Genomic DNA, 19,218 nt, shown 5'->3' on the forward strand with positions numbered 1-19,218 from the left:
AGGGAGGCCATTCGCAGAAAGCGCCCAGGGCAGTTGACCAACGGGGTTATTTTGCAGCACGAGTGACGCAAAGTTGGCTAGAGAAATATGGATGGGAGATTTTGCCACACCCACCACACAGTCCAGACCTCGCACCATCTGATTATCACCTCTTTGGGCCACTGAAACGTGAGCTGGCAGGAAAGCGCTTTGATGTCGATGAAGAGCTTTTTGACCATGTGCGGGAATGGCTACAAAACCTTGACGGAAATTTCTTCCGAGAGGGTATCTATTCCATGGTGCGGCGTTGGCAGAAGTGTGTCGACAGACTTGGCTGTTACGTAGAGAAATGGAGGACGAGTCAAGGTATGAACACGTGCAAGAATTTTGTTGATAGCATAAAAAACGCGGATTTTACAGGCATTTTTCGGTTAATTATGAAAGAGCCCTACTACTAATACTCCTCCTCCTCCTCCTCCTCCTCCTCCTCCCCCTCCTCCTCCTACTCCTCCTCCTACTACTACTACTACTACTACTACTACTACTGCTACTACTACTACTACTACTACTACCACTACTACTGCTGCTGCTGCTGCTACTACTACCACTACTACTACTTCTACCACTACTACTACTACTACTACTACTACTACTACTACTACTACTACTACTACTACTACTACTACTACTAATCACCACTACTACTATTTTCAATAGAGAAGCCAAGCATTCACTCCAATTCACTGAAGATGCCTTTTATACTATTGCTGTGTCTATCAAAATTAACCTTTTCCTGCTCCATTGTTTCAGAGCTATTTGCTATACAATATAATGTCATAAGACTTATTTGTTACTTGTGCAGCTAGTACTTCTACTTACCTTCTCTTTTGAGACATGATGATTCCAATTAATATCAAGATCATAACTGTTCCCACGATAAACAAAAGAAAATCTGGAAAACAATGAGAAATAATATATTGTGCTAATAAGCTGCTACAACGTACTGCCAAAATCTTATCAAAAATCTAACATGAACATTTACGATATCAGGCGAACTTTTAATTAATTTCTGTCCACTGTACATTTGTGATTTCTCAATCAAAAATTACTCATTTAATGATTGAATTAGCTTAAATCATTAACTGTTAAATTTAATGATAAAGATAATGATGATGATGATGATGATGATGATGATGATGATGATGATGATGATGATGATAATAGTAATAATAATCATATTCAGCGTGCTACATGATGCTTCACATATCAAATTTAGTTCACTACAGTCAGGAATTAGGGAAGCCAATTTTCATTTCATACATTATAAGTCCATTGTTTGGAACTCGTTTTATACAATCACTCTTATAATGTTCTTTATTGCCTATGGTCAGATAATCACCCCCTCATGAAACAGAATATTAAAAATGTAAATGTTAAATAGTGTTAGGAGTGGTTTAAAGGTAGTAAGTAGTAAGTACTTAAAGATTTGAACAAGTGTGTATAAAAAGTGCCAGACAAAGAAAGAAAAAAAAAATACAGTAAAAAAAAAACATCCCAAAAATTCAGTCTACCTCGACTGGGGATTGAACCTCAGACCTTCTGATTACCAGTAAGACGTGCTACCATTACACCACAGAGGCTGCCGATAGTAGGTTTGATGTAAGCAAGTATTCACAGTGTAAAACGCGTACCCTTGTGAAGAATATATGTATGTATATATATATATATATATATATATATATATATATATATATATATATATATATATATATATATATATATATATATATATATATATATATTACATCGGTGCCTGCTCCCCAGCTTTTTAATTTGATAATAAGTACTTGAATATCGATCGATAGTAAATTTGCTTAAACGTCAATACTGCTCAATATCAATTAGTGCCCATCCCTAATTATTATGATAAGATATAAGATTTATAAAAACCACGGAGGAAATAAACTATGGGAAAGAGCATACACTCTGCTCGTCGCTCAGCCAGCGATAAGTTACCTATCACTGGCTGAACGCCGATGCGGCTGAGACAGACCAACGGAAAGACTTGTGCTACGAACGGCGCTATCGTTCTGAAAATATGTATGGTATGTTCGAGAGAGAGAACCTAGTTTATTACTTGTTTGTATGTAGGGAAAAGAAGGATTAACGGCAAAAATACTTCATTTTAATAAAAGAAAATTGATAGATATATTAAATTAAAACTGATCATTATTCAGGGGAATTTTGATGATGGCGGAGTCACTTCCAATTTGACACGTCTCAAGAACCGAGTGCCCTCTCCTGTGTTTCGTGATTCTATAATAAAAACAATGTAAGACACATATTGCCAAAGATTGTTATATTTTAAATGTAAATATAATTTTTAATATTAAATTGTCTTACTTTTATAGTTTATGGTTGAGACATATTTTTTTTGTTTGTAAATAAGGGAGGTAGCTCTTTAAACGGTAGCGACATTGACGATTGTGTAGTTAAACAAATGACGACATCGCAGTATTTTCAGATAAATAAAGGTAATTACGTACGGGCGTTCATCTATTTTAATTATTATATTACTGTATTGTGAAAATCAACACATTCAAGACTGACATGCACTTTATTTCATATATTGAACACGTCAATCGATACAAAATTTGTGAACTGCCCAGCGGAAGGGCGCGAAATGATCGCAAAATCGACGGTCAAAGTCGAATTTTGGACTTATGATTACACCATAGCAGACATTGTAATTAACGATTCCTAATCAAAGGGCAATAATTAATAATATTTTAAAGGAAGCTTACAAGTTACTCATATATCAATCTGTAAAACTTATGTAGTTTTATGATTTTTAGATTTGCCAGTAATTCTGGGCTCTATGGCGTAAAGTTTTAATTGTCTGTTCGGAACAATGTTAATCCCCAACCCTATTTTTTACAAATGACAGATTATTATCATCACCAATATCCTCATCATCACCATCATCATCATCGTCATCATCATCATCATCATCATCATCATCATCATCATCATCATCATCATCATCATCATCTTTATTATTATTATTATTATTATTATTATTATTTATTATTATTATTATTATTATTATTATTATTATTATTATTATATTAAGAGATGGATGGACAGATGGATATATAGATAAACAGAGAGATAGATAGATTGATAGATATATGGATAGATAGAATGATAGAAAAATGGATAGATAGACAGATGGATGGATGGAAAGATAGATGAATACATGCATAGGTATATATATATATATATATATATATATATATATATATATATATATATATATATATATATATATATAATCCTTTCTTAAACAAATATAGCATTGTGGAGAACAATGTGCTTATTTGAGTCAATAAAAAAAATGATAAGACGCACAACTCTACTGAAAGATTTGAAAATTAGAAATGTATATTTTACAGATAGATAAACAGATAACTTGATTTCCTTTTATAATCTAAAGTCAGTTTGAAAGTTCGTTGAGTCACACAGATATCATAAAATACGTACCGACGACACTAACACTCTCAAAATCAACCAATTTCGTCACTGTAAAAAGTTGTCTGGCGTTTTTACGACAGGAAGAACAACCAAAAGTTGAAAGATGGATTTTGACCATTGTTTTGATTTGAAGTCGCCATTTTGATTTGTGAAGTATTGAAGGGTAGTGCAAAGCAGTCCGAGGGTCTTTTTTATTATTAGGGTTAGCTCGAGATCGAAGGATTTTTTTCTATTTGGGTTAGTCTTAGTAAAGATGCTAGGGTGTTTGTTTTTCCATAAGTTAAGGAAAGGGGAGACATTCCGAACGCTCTTACATCCCCAGTATTCTTTAAATTTGTATTTTCACCGTTGATCTTTTGTCAGGCGTTTACTTATTCGATTTGTCATCATTGTTTCTATTAGGGTTAGCTCGAGATCGGAAGATATTTTTTTTCTATTAAGGTTAGTCATAAGTCTTAGTAAAGGTGCTAGGATGTTTGTTTTTCCATAAGTTAAGCAAAGGGGAGACATTCCGAAAGCTCCTACATCCCCAGTATAATGTATTCACTTAATGTAAATGTTGCTGCTCGAAGCTTGAAGAAATAAATAATAATGTGAAATTAAATGTAAACTCCAATTTAATTACAAAAACAGATCAAATGAACGTTTCAGGTTTCCCCTTTATCAACAAAACAGGATGAATGAAACACCAAAGATGAATGAGATAATGTGGTAGCGGCGTAGGTAAGATGAATAAACAAAACATTAGTTGGCAGGAAATTAGTATGCTCCTTTGTAAGGAAGCACGAATTAAAACAGAATGCTAGATATTTCTAAAAGGTGCGCAATTAATTAAGTGAAAAGAGGGGAGGCGGGCAGGAACTGTGTAATGCAGTTTAGAAAGTGAAATATAAAAACATGTAGACTGTTGTTGGAAGATAAATCCAATGGAATTGAAAATCCTTTCTTTAAAAAATATAGTCTAGCCTTGTGGAGAACATTGTGCCATTTGAGTCAATAAAAAAAAATTATACGGTGCACAACTCGACGAAAGATCTGAAAATTAGACATGTATTTTTTTACAGATAGATAAACAGATAATTTGATTTCCTTTTATAATTTAAAGTCAGTTTGAAGGTTCGTTGAGTCAAACCGATATCATGAAATATGTACCGACGACACTAACACTCTAAAAAAAACAACCAATTTCGACACTGTAAAAAGTTGTCAGTTTGGCGTTTTTACGCAAATCGCCGCATTCGAAATAATGTATTCACTTAATTACTTTAAGGATTTCAGATCTACACTAAGTTTTCAACAGTTTTCATCTATTTATGACATCAAGTATTATTATTGCCTCTTTGATGCTTTCAATGTGATGGTTTCGGGTGGATGATACCCAGGTTTAACTTCTTTGGTAATAAATTAAAAAAAAAATAATAATAATCTACAAAATCGAAATTTAAAACAAGAAAATAGAAGTTGCATTAAAGGTAAAATAAGGTTTTAGAAAGACCTTATTAAATGTTATGAAAAGTCAGGTGTCTCCGAAGCGCAGTGGATAAGCTGTCAGATTCTAACCTTGAAAGTACTGGGTTCAATCCCATTGTGTGTGGACATTTTTAAAAAAAGTTTACTTTATTGAGAAAGACATCAATTTCGTTATTATAGTTACTGGACATATATTTAAAACCTGAAATTAATCTATTATTATTATTATTATTATTATTATTATTATTATTATTATTATTATTATTATTATTATTATTATTATCATTATTTATTATTATATTTTTAAATAACAACATTTGTACCATTCAATGTGTTATCGACGTGCATTTATATGTCAACCTCGATTGTTATCATTTTATAATATTTTATCATTATCATCAGTGTATTCGTTAACCGCGTCTTTGTCATTTTATTGGGGTTATTTTTTTTTATTTTTTTTTTCTTCTTCCTCTTTTTTTTTCTTTGGCTTGTTTTTGTTGTTTTTCAAAAACTTCCTGTCCCATAATTGTTTATGTCTATTTACCTTATCTACGCCATTCACTCTCATTCGTTCTTAGTGTCTTATTCGTCGTGTTTTGTTGATAAAGGGGAAAACGTCCACAGTATGTCTTCGTCTATTAAATTGAGGCTTACAATTCAACACTTATCGTTATTTTTTCGAGCTTCAAGCAGCAACATTTTCATTAATCAACCAGCAGCGCCAACGGAGGTGCATAAAAATGGTGCGTTTTTGTACACCTCCAGTGGAGGTGCATAAAAACGGTGCCAACCCCCACCAAACATGATCACCAGAGTACTGTACTGTAAGGTAAGTTCTCGATCCCAGGATCGTCTTTCAACTCTGCTCACGTCTGCTACTTCAGGTTTTTTTTTCGCAGTTGATTTTATTACCACAACCTGTTTTCACACACGGACAACTATATGTTGCTGTGTCACGGATCAGAGGCTATAGCGGCGTACACTTCATGTTGGGCCACATAGAAAAATCAACAGAGGATGTACCAAGTTACACAGACAACGTTGTTTACCAATTTGCCCTCATTAAATGATGGTGGGTATAATATCGAATGAAAATAGTTCCTACCCCGCGAAATTGCGGGCTTTTTACTAGTTATATATATATATATATATATATATATATATATATATATATATATATATATATATAGATCGACTGATATATATATATATATATATATATATATATATATATATATATATAGATCGACTGATAGATAGATAGATAGATAGATAGATAGATAGATAGATAGATAGATAGATAGATAGATAGATAGATAGATAGATAGATAGATAGATAGATAGATAGATAGATAGATAGACAGATAAATAGATAAATAAATAGATAGACAGATAGATACACAGACAGACATACAGATAGATATATAAAAAAAAATTAAATTGAGCTTTATATAGCGCAATATCCACTAAATGTGCTCAAAGCGCTTTACAAGGGGTCCCTGGTCAACAGCAACATTTAACATGTAAGACGGGACATGACGCCTGTTAGGCGATATTACAATTTTTCGGACAAAGACAACGCTGTTAACGGCCAGGTACTCATTTTACACCTGAGTACAGTGAGAGAATGTGAGTAAAGAGCCTTTTCCAATGAATAAACTATGCGCCGAGCGCGAGGCTCGAACCCAGGACCTTCCGATCCGAAAGCGAGTGTCATACCACTAGACCACATAGATAGATAGATAGATAGATAGATAGATAGATAGATAGATAGATAGATAGATAGATAGATAGATAGATAGATAGATAGATAGATAGATAGATGAGTACTTACATCTTGGATACCTTTCCACTTTAACATCCTTCTCATTGCCTTTCACGTTTCCCCGGGGATTCGTACTACTCTCTGTAACGCAGATATAACGATCATCACTTATCATGGCTGCTGTGCCATCAGAACAAGCACAGATGCCATTTTCATCAACGTGCATACCATTTTGATTACAACCCATCTCTTCAGGAGATCCAGAGCCAGTTGCTTTCATTGGAGGTAACCAGCATTCGAAACCCGAGTCTGTCTGCCGTACTTGCATGTCTCTTGAAGCACAACATTTTGTATCAGAATCATTTATGCAAGGCATAATCTGGTACGGTGTGTTCACCAGGTGTTGACAATTTGTACAAGGAACACACCGAGCGAGGCTAGTGTTGTAAAAATAGTTCTTGTCACATTTATGAGTAATTGAACCGTCCGGATTAACAATTATCGATTCAGGTACAACACAAACATAAATACCATTTTGCGTTTTCTCTGCTGTCATGTAAGGGTGTTCGCAACAGAGAGTGTTGTGGTAGTCTCCACATTCCCGAATCAGGTAAGGCCTGTGTTTGTCAGTGGCACATGTCCTGCATGCAGTGCACTTTGCAATGCTCGTGTCATAACTACTTCTTAGTTGAAGATAGCTCCCATTATAACACTTGCACATTGGAATGTCATTCATTGTAGTGATGATCATATTCGCTTTGTTGCATTGATTTTGTTTCAGCTGGAAACCAACCCTGACATAGGTTGTGGGGTCATCAGTCCCTTTCTTGCCTTTTACAAACCCACTGACGCCCACGATAAGGCCAATAAGGCATACCATTATCATAGCCATGGTGCTCCTGGAATGAGAAATGATGATTATGTAAATATAGCATAAATGCAGTTATAGTGGAATTTATAAGATCAAAAAATGTGTTATGTGAGAGATCAGACGTCCAACTTTTGTTTTCCTATATTTGAACAAAAATGTTTGCTTGTTATAACCTGTGAAAATTTGCCACTTCACATCGGCCATATCACATTTAAGCTAATTTTTAGCAATCCTGATACATGAAATACATAATAGGCACTTTAAAATGTCTGTCAAGTGAAGGACTTCACTGGAAGTTAACATATGCAAATAGGTACGTCCACTTAACCGTTAACCGGTTTTGGTTTTGTTTTTTTTCTCCTCGCAACCACATTCCACAACATATCAAACACACACATGTATACACCACACACATACACGCAATGAGAACACACTACAACATGTCACTGCATAACAACACTAATCACTGCTAAATCAACAACACAACGGAAGTAAGGACACAAGAAATAAACATCGACCCCTCGAATGAATAAAGCACACTACGGACATAATATGCCGACTGACGACAAGGAGAGCATAGAAACAATTGTCTCGGCCAAAAATATGTGAGTGACTTTATTTATATATGCAGCTCTCACCACTTTCCCCATTCTTCTCTATTGTTGGTCTTCTCCAAGAATTCTTCCATTTTCATTCCTGCCCATTCCTTGATAGTGTTCATCCAAACTTTCCTTTGTCTTCCTCTTCTTCCTCCTCCTTCAAGGGTGCCCTCGATCACCGTTCTGCATGCAGAAACCTTCATGCCTCACTTTGTGGCCAAACCATGACAGTTTCCTCCTAACTGTGGTGATGAGGGGTTCCTGTCGTCCTGCACGATCTTGCACTTCTTCCAGTGTGTCTTTATTGGTTCTGTGTTCTGTGTACCGCACCCGCAGGAGTTTTTGATAACTTTTCATCTCAAAAGCAGAGATTCTGCGTTCTGATTCCGCAGTTAATGTCCACGACTCGCAGCCGTATATTATGATAGAAAGTACCAGAGATTTGTACAGTTTAATTTTTATGTCGAAATTGATCGGACTTTTCCATATTTTTGTTGTTTCTCTTTTTAGTTAGTGTTGCTATTTGTCACGTGTATGTCAGTATATGTGGGAGAGTGGCAAGTAGGACTAGAGAGATAGGAGTCAGATAGTTTCCCCATAGACGGATTTATCTGGTGCCACTTTATTTTTTCTGTTATAGTCGGGTAAAGCTCCAGACAACGTGACTGATAGTAAGAGAATGGTTTTTAGGTTTAAATAGGTAGTAGAAGTAGTGGTAGATTATTGGCACGTTATATAGGGATAGGTAGGTTCAGAAGATAAGTATTAATCCCCGTTAAAGTAGAAGTACTTTAATAGAAATCAACAGAATTGCCTCATACAATAACAAGTTAACACATAATTAGCCAAATAATAATAAATAAAAAATAAATAAAATTCCCTTTATTAATCCCCAAGGGGAAATTTGTCTTTAGGGTCTATTCCAAGGGAAGACTGGAATAACCCAGGCGTCAGCCGCAGAGCAGCGCCGCAAAGTGAGCTAGGGCGAGGTGACTTGCTCAAGGCCACACAACGCAGCGGCGGGTGATTGAAGGTACCTTTCGGGTAGGAAGCAAAGACCGTACCACTGAGCCACGCTGCCCCTTAAGTAGTAAAATAGTACTGGTTTTAATTAATCAAATTTAGGCTATGGGTATTTAATTTTCATCGCGTATGACAAACTTTTCATTTTTCTTTGTAATGGTGCTTATCTTTGATGTGACTGGTGGCGGCGCCAAGGTTTCTCCTGTTATATGGGACAAAAGCCGGTCCGTTCCAGTAGTCTCAGTGTATCGCTTGTAAGATTCCACTCTGTATCACTTGTACCAAACAACCGGTTGCTTGTTCTCCAGATGCAGGTTTGGTCGGCAACCTGATGCATGTTTGGTCGGTACCCGATGCAGGTTTGGTCAGTAACCGATCCTCATTCATACATGTTTCTCGCTATGAAGAATTTTTTAGTTCCCTTTAGAAGCAATGAGCTCTAAGCAGATTAAATGAGAGAGAGAGAGAGAGAGAGAGAGAGAGAGAGAGAGAGAGAAAGAGAGCGATATAGATCACTGTTATCGTTTATATGCATTTCTCTCGGGAGTTGGTGAATCACAAGGAACCAATAATATTCCAGGATTTGGTCCTGCCTGGCTATTACTGGTTGTTTTCTTGAGACCAATCGAATTCTGTGTGTCATCGTTGTTAGCGTCTTGTAATCTGGTGAGATCCCAAATAGGTCGGTTACCTGTGCCCGTTACAATAGCGGTCAAACCACATGGCCCATCTCGCCTAGCACATAGGTGTGAATTAAGCAGTTTCAATGCAGTGTCAACTCCGTAGCTATAACACATGGCCTTCTTTAATTGTGCCTAGGCGATAACGATTAACACATGTCGACGCTGTGAGAGTAGGTATTGAGAATATGTATTGATTTATTTCCTGGGAAAGTTGAGAGCGATTTGAAATATATCACCACACTGTTGACATCCCTATTCTTGCCTTAATCTCAGTTGTACAGGTACCGTCCTTGGTTAGCAGATTACCCAAGTATTCAAATGTTGACACTTCCACGAGTTTTTCATTATCGATGGAAATTTCTGTATGTCCATCATTTCTACTGTTTACCAGTATCTGAGACTTTTCTGTACTTATTTCCATGCCGTACTGCATTGCTCTATGTGTAAGTGAGTTAGTTATATCTTGTACTTCTTGTTCGCTTTCTGCCATGAGGTCTATGTTGTCAGCAAAACGCAAATTACACAATTTTCGTCCGCCAATTGATACAGAGGTTTTATGACGATCGAGAGCTTCGCTCATAATTTTCTCTAGGAAGACGTTGAAGAGTATTGGGGAGAGTATGCAGCCTTGTCTGACGCCCACATTTGTCCGGAAGAACTCACCAAGCTCGTTGTTTTTGAGAACTGCACTTGTCGCATTATTATAGAGTGCTTTGATTATTTGGATTAGACCCTCTTCAAAACCATAAAAGCGTAGTGTATCCCACAAACCGCCATGCCATACCCTGTCAAATGCTTTCCGGAAGTCTATGAAATTATGAAATAGTTCTTTTTGGTGTTGCAGGAATTTCTCTTTTAGAACTCTGTTATTGAAGATTTGTTGTGCTGTGCTCTTTTCAGCTCGAAAACCAGCTTGCTCTTCTGCCAGGATATACGCAGAAGCATTTTTTTTTGGGTGGCTAATGAGACTTATGGTCCTATAGTTACTTCCCTTTTTTGGGAGAGGGATTATTAAGCACTGTTTCCAGTCTTTTGGCCACCTTGTCTCGTTCATTACCTTTTTGCATAGAATTGTCATTACCTCCACTGTCTCTTCTCCACCATTCTAAAGAGTTCTGCTGGACTGTTATCTATTCCAGGGGTTTTGCTCGAGCTTAGACCCTGGATTGCTGCCTCAACCTCATTTTTCATTATTTTTGGTGTGTCTGGGTTTTGTGTTTTTCTATTCTCTGTCAAGCTGATGGGCCTGGGCTCAAATCGATGTTAACAGCCCTTTGCAGTATTTGGTCCATCTGTTCGTGGCATCCTTGGTAGGTAAAGCACCCTTGCTGTCTTCAATAATATTAGCTTTTGGTCTCCATGTGTTTGTAAGCATTTTCAAGATATCATAGGCTTTCTTTACATTCCCGTGATCCATCCCATGATCAATGTCTCTGCTTTGTCCCATTACCCAGCTTTCCTTTGCTTTGCGCATATTTCTCCTGCCTTCTGCATTTGCCTGTTGATACTTCATTTTGGATTCTTCATCACGGTTTTTGTTTCTCTGTAGTTCTCTCCTTTTGTCGCATAAATCCAATATATCATCTGTCACCCATGGTCTGATTTTTCTTCTTCTTCTTTGTTCCAAAACCTCTTCTGCAGTCGTACGCAGAACATCACCGAAGTTACTAGTAATAGTGTCAATGTCGTCAATAAGGTTTAGGGCCGCAAACTTTCCTCCAATTTGTGCTTGGAACTCTCCTGCTATCATGGGGTCCTTGAGTTTCTCAACATCAAATCTTAGGTGTGTCACCATGGCAGGGCATTTTGTCCGTAGTTTCAGTCTCAGCGAATAGAGCACCATATCGTGATCACTGCCTATATCAGCGCCAGGATAGGCTCTTGTTTTCTCTTTCTTTATACTAGACTTAAACCTTTGAGGGGTCAAAATATAGTCACTTTGATTGTGATGTATTCCGTCGGGAGAGTGCCAACTTGTTGTTCTTGATTTCTTGTGAGGATGTAGATTATTATCAAGCATTAATTTGTATGTTTTAGCCAACTCTAAGAGTATCATTTGTTTTCCGTATGCAAAGATTCCAACTGTGCCCGTCCAGTCTGGGTACCAATCGTCCCCACCTTGGGCATTCCAGTCTCCCATTACCACGAGGATGTCTTCTTTTTTGCACCTTTAGATTGTTGACTTGATTATCTCATAAAACTCTTCCAAATCTTCATAATAATTATAATAGTGATAATAAGCATCGAAACCTCAAAGCGCACCACTGTAGTCTGAAGTTGGTGCATAAGCCTGGATGATTGTTACATAGATTAAGCGGTTGGGCTGCAATTCTTATGGATATTAGGCGGTTTGATACATTCAATAATGGCGTTCACATTTTCTTTCCTCACAAGGAATCCAACTCCATGCTGGTGTATTGTTTCATGACAGGAGTACCGTAATTTATGTCCATCGCTTCTTGTGGTATCTCCGAAGCCAGTCCACCTAACCTCCGCGAGACTGACAATGTCCCATTTGTAGCGATTGAGTTCGTGCACTAATTCATTTACTTTCCCTGTGGCATAAAGGGTTCGGACTTTCCAAGTGCCGATGGTTATTTCTTTGGATGTCAGTTTTTAGTTCTTATTGTCTCTAGTAACCAATTTATCACTTCCGCCCTGGGGAACTCCAAGGGTAAGCGCGTTCGCAAAAGTGTTATGTTTCTGTTTTCCATGTTTCCTTTTATTGAACTTATATAGCTCGGTGACGTCCATCTCCTCTCCTCTCCTCTCCGAGCTAGATTTTGAAATCAGAGATTTCTTTCTCTTAGATGGGCTACCATGATAAGATTTGTAGTCTTAATATTAGAAGATTATCCATGCGTCATTCAAAGTATATATATATATATATATATATATATATATATATATATATATATATATATATATTGAGTGTTGGTGGGTACTCGTAGGTACGAAAGTACTCAATAATGATGGTTAGAGCTAATATAAGAATATAAATGGGATCACTCACTTATATGTTTGGGCCACATATAAGTGAGTGATCCCATTTATATATATATATATATATATATATATATATATATATATATATATATATATATATATATATATATATATATAATATATATATATATATATATTCTGTATGTTATGTGTTGCAGCTGAAAGTACCGACACGAAACCAGTCAAGTATTAGTATCTAATTTATAGTCATAAGATTTTTATGATGCAAAATATTTCACTTAGCATTTCAGAATCTATTTACTCGATTGCAGATCGGATAAAGCACATTGATAAAAATCAGAAATAAAATGAGGATTGACGTAAAACACGCTATAAATAAATCGACCGTTTCAATATAAAATACATAAGAGAAAACGTCATATCCTAAATTTGGAAGTTGTATTTTGTTCAATCTATTATGATAAAAGAGGATTGCATAATTCCTTGACATATCTTGTTTTAGAATCAGTCATGCGTTATGGTGTCTTTTGTTCTTTGTAAACATTTCCTAGAAACAGGTTCAACGAAAAAAATCAATGAATGACATATTTTAAAAAATCATTTAGGTCCAATGGTGAAATATATACTAAACAATAACCATACGTGACAAGTCCTCACTTGTAGTAGTCGAAGAAGGTTAAGAAGTAGTAATAGTAGTAGTAGTAGTAGTAGTAGTAGTAGTAGTAGTAGTAGTAGTAGTAGTAGTAGTAGTAGTAGTAGTAGTAGTAGTAGTAGTAGTAGTAGTATAGTAGTAGTAGTAGTAGTAGTAGTTAGTAGTAGTAGTAGTAGTAGTAGTAAGTAGTAGTAGTAGTAGTAGTAGTAGTAGTAGTAGTAGTAGTAGTAAGTAGTAGTAGTAGTAGTAGTAGTAGTAGTAGTAGTAGTAGTATAGTAGTAGTAGTGATAGTAGTAGTAGTAGTAGTAGTAGTAGTAGTAGTAGTTAGTAGTAGTAGTAGTAGTAGTAGTAGTAGTAGTAGTAGTAGTAGTAGTAGTAGTAGTAGTAGTAGTTGTTGTAGTAGTTGTTGATAGTAGTAGTAGTAGTAGTAGTAGTAGTAGTAGTAGTAGTAGTAGTAGTAGTATTAGTGTAGTGTTGTAGTAGTAGTTGATAGATAGTAGTAGTAGTAGTAGTAGTAGTAGTAGTAGTAGTTAGTAGTATAGTAGTATAGTATAGTATAGTAGTATAGGTGTAGTAGTAAATAGTAGTAGTAGTAGTAGTAGTAGTATAGTAGTAGTAGTAGTAGTAGTAGTAGTAGTAGTAGTAGTAGTAGTAGTAGTATAGTATAGTAGTAGTAGTAGTAGTAGTAGTAGTAGTAGTAGTAGTAGTAGTAGTATAGTAGTAGTAGTAGTAGTAGTAGTAGTATAGTAGTAGTTAGTAGTAGTAGTAGTAGTAGTAGTAGTAGTAGTAGTAGTAGTAGTAGTAGTAGTAGTAGTATAGTAGTAGTAGTAGTAGAATATAGTAGTTAGTAGTAGTAGTAGTAGATAGTAGTAGTTAGTAGTAGTAGTATAGTAGTATAGTAGTAGTAGTAGGATAGTAGATAGTAGTATATATAGTATGTAGAATTTGTATATTATTATGTATTATGGGATAGTATATTATATTTTTTGTTATTTGGTATTCGATTTATAGAAGGTACTATTGTTTTGTTTGTTTCATATACCATATTCTATCCTTTTTCATGTCGCCATAAGATTTTGTTAATCATTGGCGAAAGCCTAAAAAGTAAATAAACTTGTCTAATTTTTATCTGGTTCATCCCAACATAATGCTGTTTTGAGGATCTCTATGGCACAATATGTTAGTGAATAAAAATAATAACTAGGAGGGCGATGAAGAAGTAGAAGAAGAAAAAGAAGATAGAAGTAGGAAAAGGAGGAGGAGGAGGAGGAGGAAGAGGAGGAGGAGGAAGAGGAAGTATGGGGGGGGGGATATAAGGAGGAGGAGAAGAAGAAAAATAAGAAAGGAGAAGACGATAAGTAGGAGGAGGAGCAGGAAGGAAGAGGAGGAAGAAGTAGTAGTAGAAGAAGAAGAAGAAGAAGAAGAAGAAGAAGAAGAAGAAGAAGAAGAAGAAGAAGAAGAAGGAGGAGGAGGAGGAGGAGGAGGAGGAGGATGGGGAGGATTATAAGGAAAAGAAGAAGAAGAAGAAGAAGAAGAAGAAGAAGAAGAAGAAGAAGAAGAAGAAGAAGAAGAAGAAGAAGAAGAAGAAGAAGAAGAAGAAGAAGAAGAAGAAGAAGAAGAAGAAGAAGAAGAAGAAGAAGAAGAAGAAGAAGAAGAAGAAGAAGAAGAAGAAGAAGAAGAAGAAGAAGAAGAAGATATGATGATGATAATGAAGAAGAAGACGAAGGAAGAAAAAGAAAGTTAATTATCAACGTGTGTAAACACAAACGAATATGGATAGATAATATGATTTTATGTTAGATCTATAGAATTGAACGTTAATTAAAACGACACATTTGTTCAAACGTATACCCCTTCTCTCCCAGACATCGAAACCTGAACACAGGGAGAGAAATTTTTCATATAATTTTCGATCCCATTATAACTAGATCAAATAGAGATTCTGTTGTGTAGTAAAGTGCTTCTTTCCTATTTGTATATGATACGAAGTAGAAGAAAAAGAAGCATTCATTGCCAACTGATCAATGTTACAGGAATGTGTTTTGGAATCAGTCATGCGTTGATGATCGTCATAATAATAATAATAATAATAATAATAATAATAATAATAATAATAATAATAATAATAATAATAATAATAATAATAATAATGCGCTGTGTGGCTTTGAGCACGCCACCTCGCCCTAAATCAATTTGCGGCACTGCACTGCAGCTGACGTCTGGTTTATTCCAGTCTTCCCTTGGAATAGACCCTAAAGACAAATTTCGCCTATGGGATGAATGAAGGGAATTTTATTATTATTATTATTTTATTTTATAATTATTATTATATTTGTTATTATTATTATTATTATTATTATTATTATTATTATTATTATTATTATTATTATTATTATTATTATTATTATTATTATTATTATTATTATTATTATTATTATTTTCACTGTATCAGTTACGCTTTAAAAATGAAAGAGTAGATAATGGAAGTAACCTATTAGGTGTTATAATAACAGATTTAAAAGTAAAGCTAATATTATGCTTCGTGTTTACCTGCCATTGATTGCCATTATTCGTATCTATAAAATATACATTGAGAATGTTGAAGGAAGTAAAAAAGATGTTTAGAAATAAACGTTGTCGGTCCAAGATAAATGATGATTAAAAATCTCCAAAAAGAAATTGATTTTATATTTAACTACTTACACTGTCATCAAAGGAGATTATTGAAATATAGTAGCTTTATTTAGTCCGAGGTATACATATATGCAGGTCTCATCCGAACCCGCTTATAGTCCTGTTAGACAAAATGACAATGATGTTATGAATAAGTCATTATTATTTTCATCCAAGAGCCCTTGTGAATGTCGAATTTTATAGGTTATAAATAGAACAACGGGAATTTCAAAATTTATTTTTTATCGATTTGATTTTCAAATATCGATTTGTTTATCGATCAATCCTGTGATTCATTGATAAGAAAAGTTAGTCAAAAATGACATTTTCAGAAAAGGCCAAAATACATTTTATTTTATTCATATTTGACCTTACCCTTACAAGGCTAATTTTAGGAGTTTTAGACACTTTTTGAGTTTTGAAACCTAAGAAAATGGATTCTAGTGATATTTTTACAAAGGAATCACGAAAAAAAAAGGATATTCTTTTTTTTTATTTTTACTTCTGATAATCAAAATTTGAGCAGCATAGGACCCGCGGATCCCCTAAAAGGAAATTAGCATCTGACCACAACTGTACGTAATTAAGTAGTAGATTTTTGGCCAATCAAAACATGGAATTTGTGACACACCTTCACAGGTGCCAGGACAAACATGATATTTGGTTGTTTGAAAACAATAACGTAAATGAACTCGTAGCCATCGTAAAGGTATAGCCTAACACTGACCAAAAAATGACGTCAAAATGCCACAAAAGAAAACAATTAGTGAGGTGCATTCAATAGCTCGATCAATGGGACCACTTGTTTCCATGAGCTCTACTAACGACAACTCACTAGCGGTGCAAAAACCAAATAATGACGTCAAAATGCCAGTCTTTTTGGGTTTCAGTGTCAGGCTATAACTTAACGATGGCTACGATGAAATCGACCTTTCTGATTCTGTCTGGTCACTGTTATTGTTTTTATACCGCTCAATGGGTGACGAGTTTTCACATGATTTTATCGATCATATTATAAACATGTAAATTTACATGTGTTGGTTCTATTGATCAAGCAGTAGAACAGTGGGTATTTTACTTATCGTACGCTATGTTTACCAATCACTGTCATTGCTTATTTATGACGGCTATCCAAGAGGCGTGTTTATCGACGTGTCTATTGATCTAATCCTCAAATTGCGTATCCATATTCTTATTTTGTTCTGATATAGAAAGAGGAACGGAGAAAGACAGACTGGCAGAGAGAGAGAGAGAGAGAGAGAGAGAGAGAGAGAGAGAGAAAGGGGGGGATGTTGTATTGATGCTATACGTTTGGGCAAAGTGCTCACTACATCCGCCAGCCGGATATAACGTACCGATACAAAAAACTATGTGTGTCCTTGACGCTTATAGTCTGATTAACAGTATTTACTGTGATCTACTCATAAAAATGGCTGGCTAAAATTAAACCAAAAGCTGAGTGGCTTCAAATTCGTTCTTTCTAGACAATCTATTGATCGGAGATGAGAGTGGCCAGAGTGGTAAAATTTAATAGATGCACGTGACCCGCCGTCTTGAAAGCCCAAGATGCATGGAAAATGCTAAGAATGACGCGTAGAAAATAAAAAGAAAAAAATCATTTACAACACCTGAAATCCATGCTGATAAATTGATCTACTTCTATTGCAGGTTATAAGCTATTTCCCTAAAACAACACATCCAGAGGATGATCCAGAAACTTAAAACATCTAAATCGCCAGGTCCAGATGGCATCACAGGCTCGTGTCCTTAAAAGTAAAAGACTACTGCAACAAGCTACATGAAGTTTATACTATAGTTTTTCAAAGATCAATTGACGAGGCATCCATCCCAACACTCTGAAAAACGTCCCATATAGTACGCGTGCCAAAAAAGCAAAATCCAATTCAACTCAATGACCTTCGACTCAAAACCCCCCCAAAAAACAAACTAACAGAAGATAAAGTGTCTTCTGATGAATCATAATATTATTTCAGTCGATTTCAATGCCAGCAGAATAACGTTTGACTTCACTATACTTTCTTCTTTTTTTACTTTTTGGTTGTTCTTTGACACAAACCCTTCTATTTGGAGTCTCCGTTCACTCGCAACTCGCGAGCCGATTAGATTCAGTTTTTTAAAGTTTTTACTCACAAAAATGTGTCAATCATAACCGGCGTATTTTCCTTCTGAATCGAAACTCTCAATCTAAGAATGGTTGCTATGTAGTCGACGCTATGATGTATCCTAGTAACTAGTCTCAGACTAAGCTTGAAGTCCTGCCTCAGCAAATGACGAAATCTTGGCCAAACGTAGTCCGAATGTGTCGTGATTTTAGTCTGGGACCTGCTTGTCCAAACAGAGTTAGCCCGTTGTCAGCCCGTTGTCAGCCCGTTGCCTGTTGTTTTTTTTTTCACGGGCCTGAACTTAAGTAATACGCTTTCCCATACACCTGCTGGAGTGGTGCCATTTTAACCCAGCGCCGACCCGTGCTGAAACCGTACCACGTCCGGGGCCCACCCGTGGCACACCCGTGACTCGTCAGTGACTCACCCGTGGTGTTTCCGTGCTACACCAGCCGTTTTGCTGGAGTTTTCATTTCAGTGTTGTACTAAAATTTGGCCAACACGGAACAGTTTTTTTTTCTCTTTCTCCCTCACCTGTTATGCGATATTACAATTTTTCCGACTGAGACAACGCTGTTGACAGCCAGGTACTCATTTTACACTGAGTACGGTGAGAAAATCCAATAACCAGGGTGTCCAGGGAAATCCAACCTTAAAATTTCCTACCTAGAAGTGAAATTTCCTACCAAGTATTTTATCAATTCTTGCCATACCCAGTGTTCTATACGCTTATAAAGACAACCCTACTTAAAATAGGTTTTACCACCTCAATACAATCCATATTTTAGAGTAAGAGCAGAGGTGAAAATGACTGGTCACAAAAAGGAGGAAATTTCTCAGCGCACAGATCATAACTCATCCATGCGACTATAATCTATA

At 35.8% G+C, this 19,218-nt stretch overlaps 1 protein-coding gene across 1 annotated transcript in view; it reads right to left on the reverse strand.

Annotated features, from left to right (window-relative positions):
- Positions 1-16,386, reverse strand: part of LOC144971268 (uncharacterized) — a 22,719-nt gene extending 6,333 nt beyond the window's left edge. The window contains exons 1-3 of the mRNA XM_078911875.1: positions 16,247-16,386; positions 6,818-7,647; positions 859-931 (exon numbers count right to left, since the gene is read on the reverse strand). Coding sequence (XP_078768001.1) covers positions 859-931; positions 6,818-7,647; positions 16,247-16,254 — 911 coding nt within the window. The 5' untranslated portion in view covers positions 16,255-16,386. The remainder of the gene's footprint in view (positions 1-858; positions 932-6,817; positions 7,648-16,246) is intronic.
- Between the last annotated feature and the right edge of the window lie 2,832 nt (positions 16,387-19,218).

This window comes from Berghia stephanieae, chromosome 4 (genome assembly GCF_034508935.2).
Source record: "Berghia stephanieae isolate SIO BIC M18660-M18661 chromosome 4, UCSD_Bste_1.3, whole genome shotgun sequence".
NCBI lineage: Eukaryota > Metazoa > Mollusca > Gastropoda > Nudibranchia > Aeolidiidae > Berghia > Berghia stephanieae.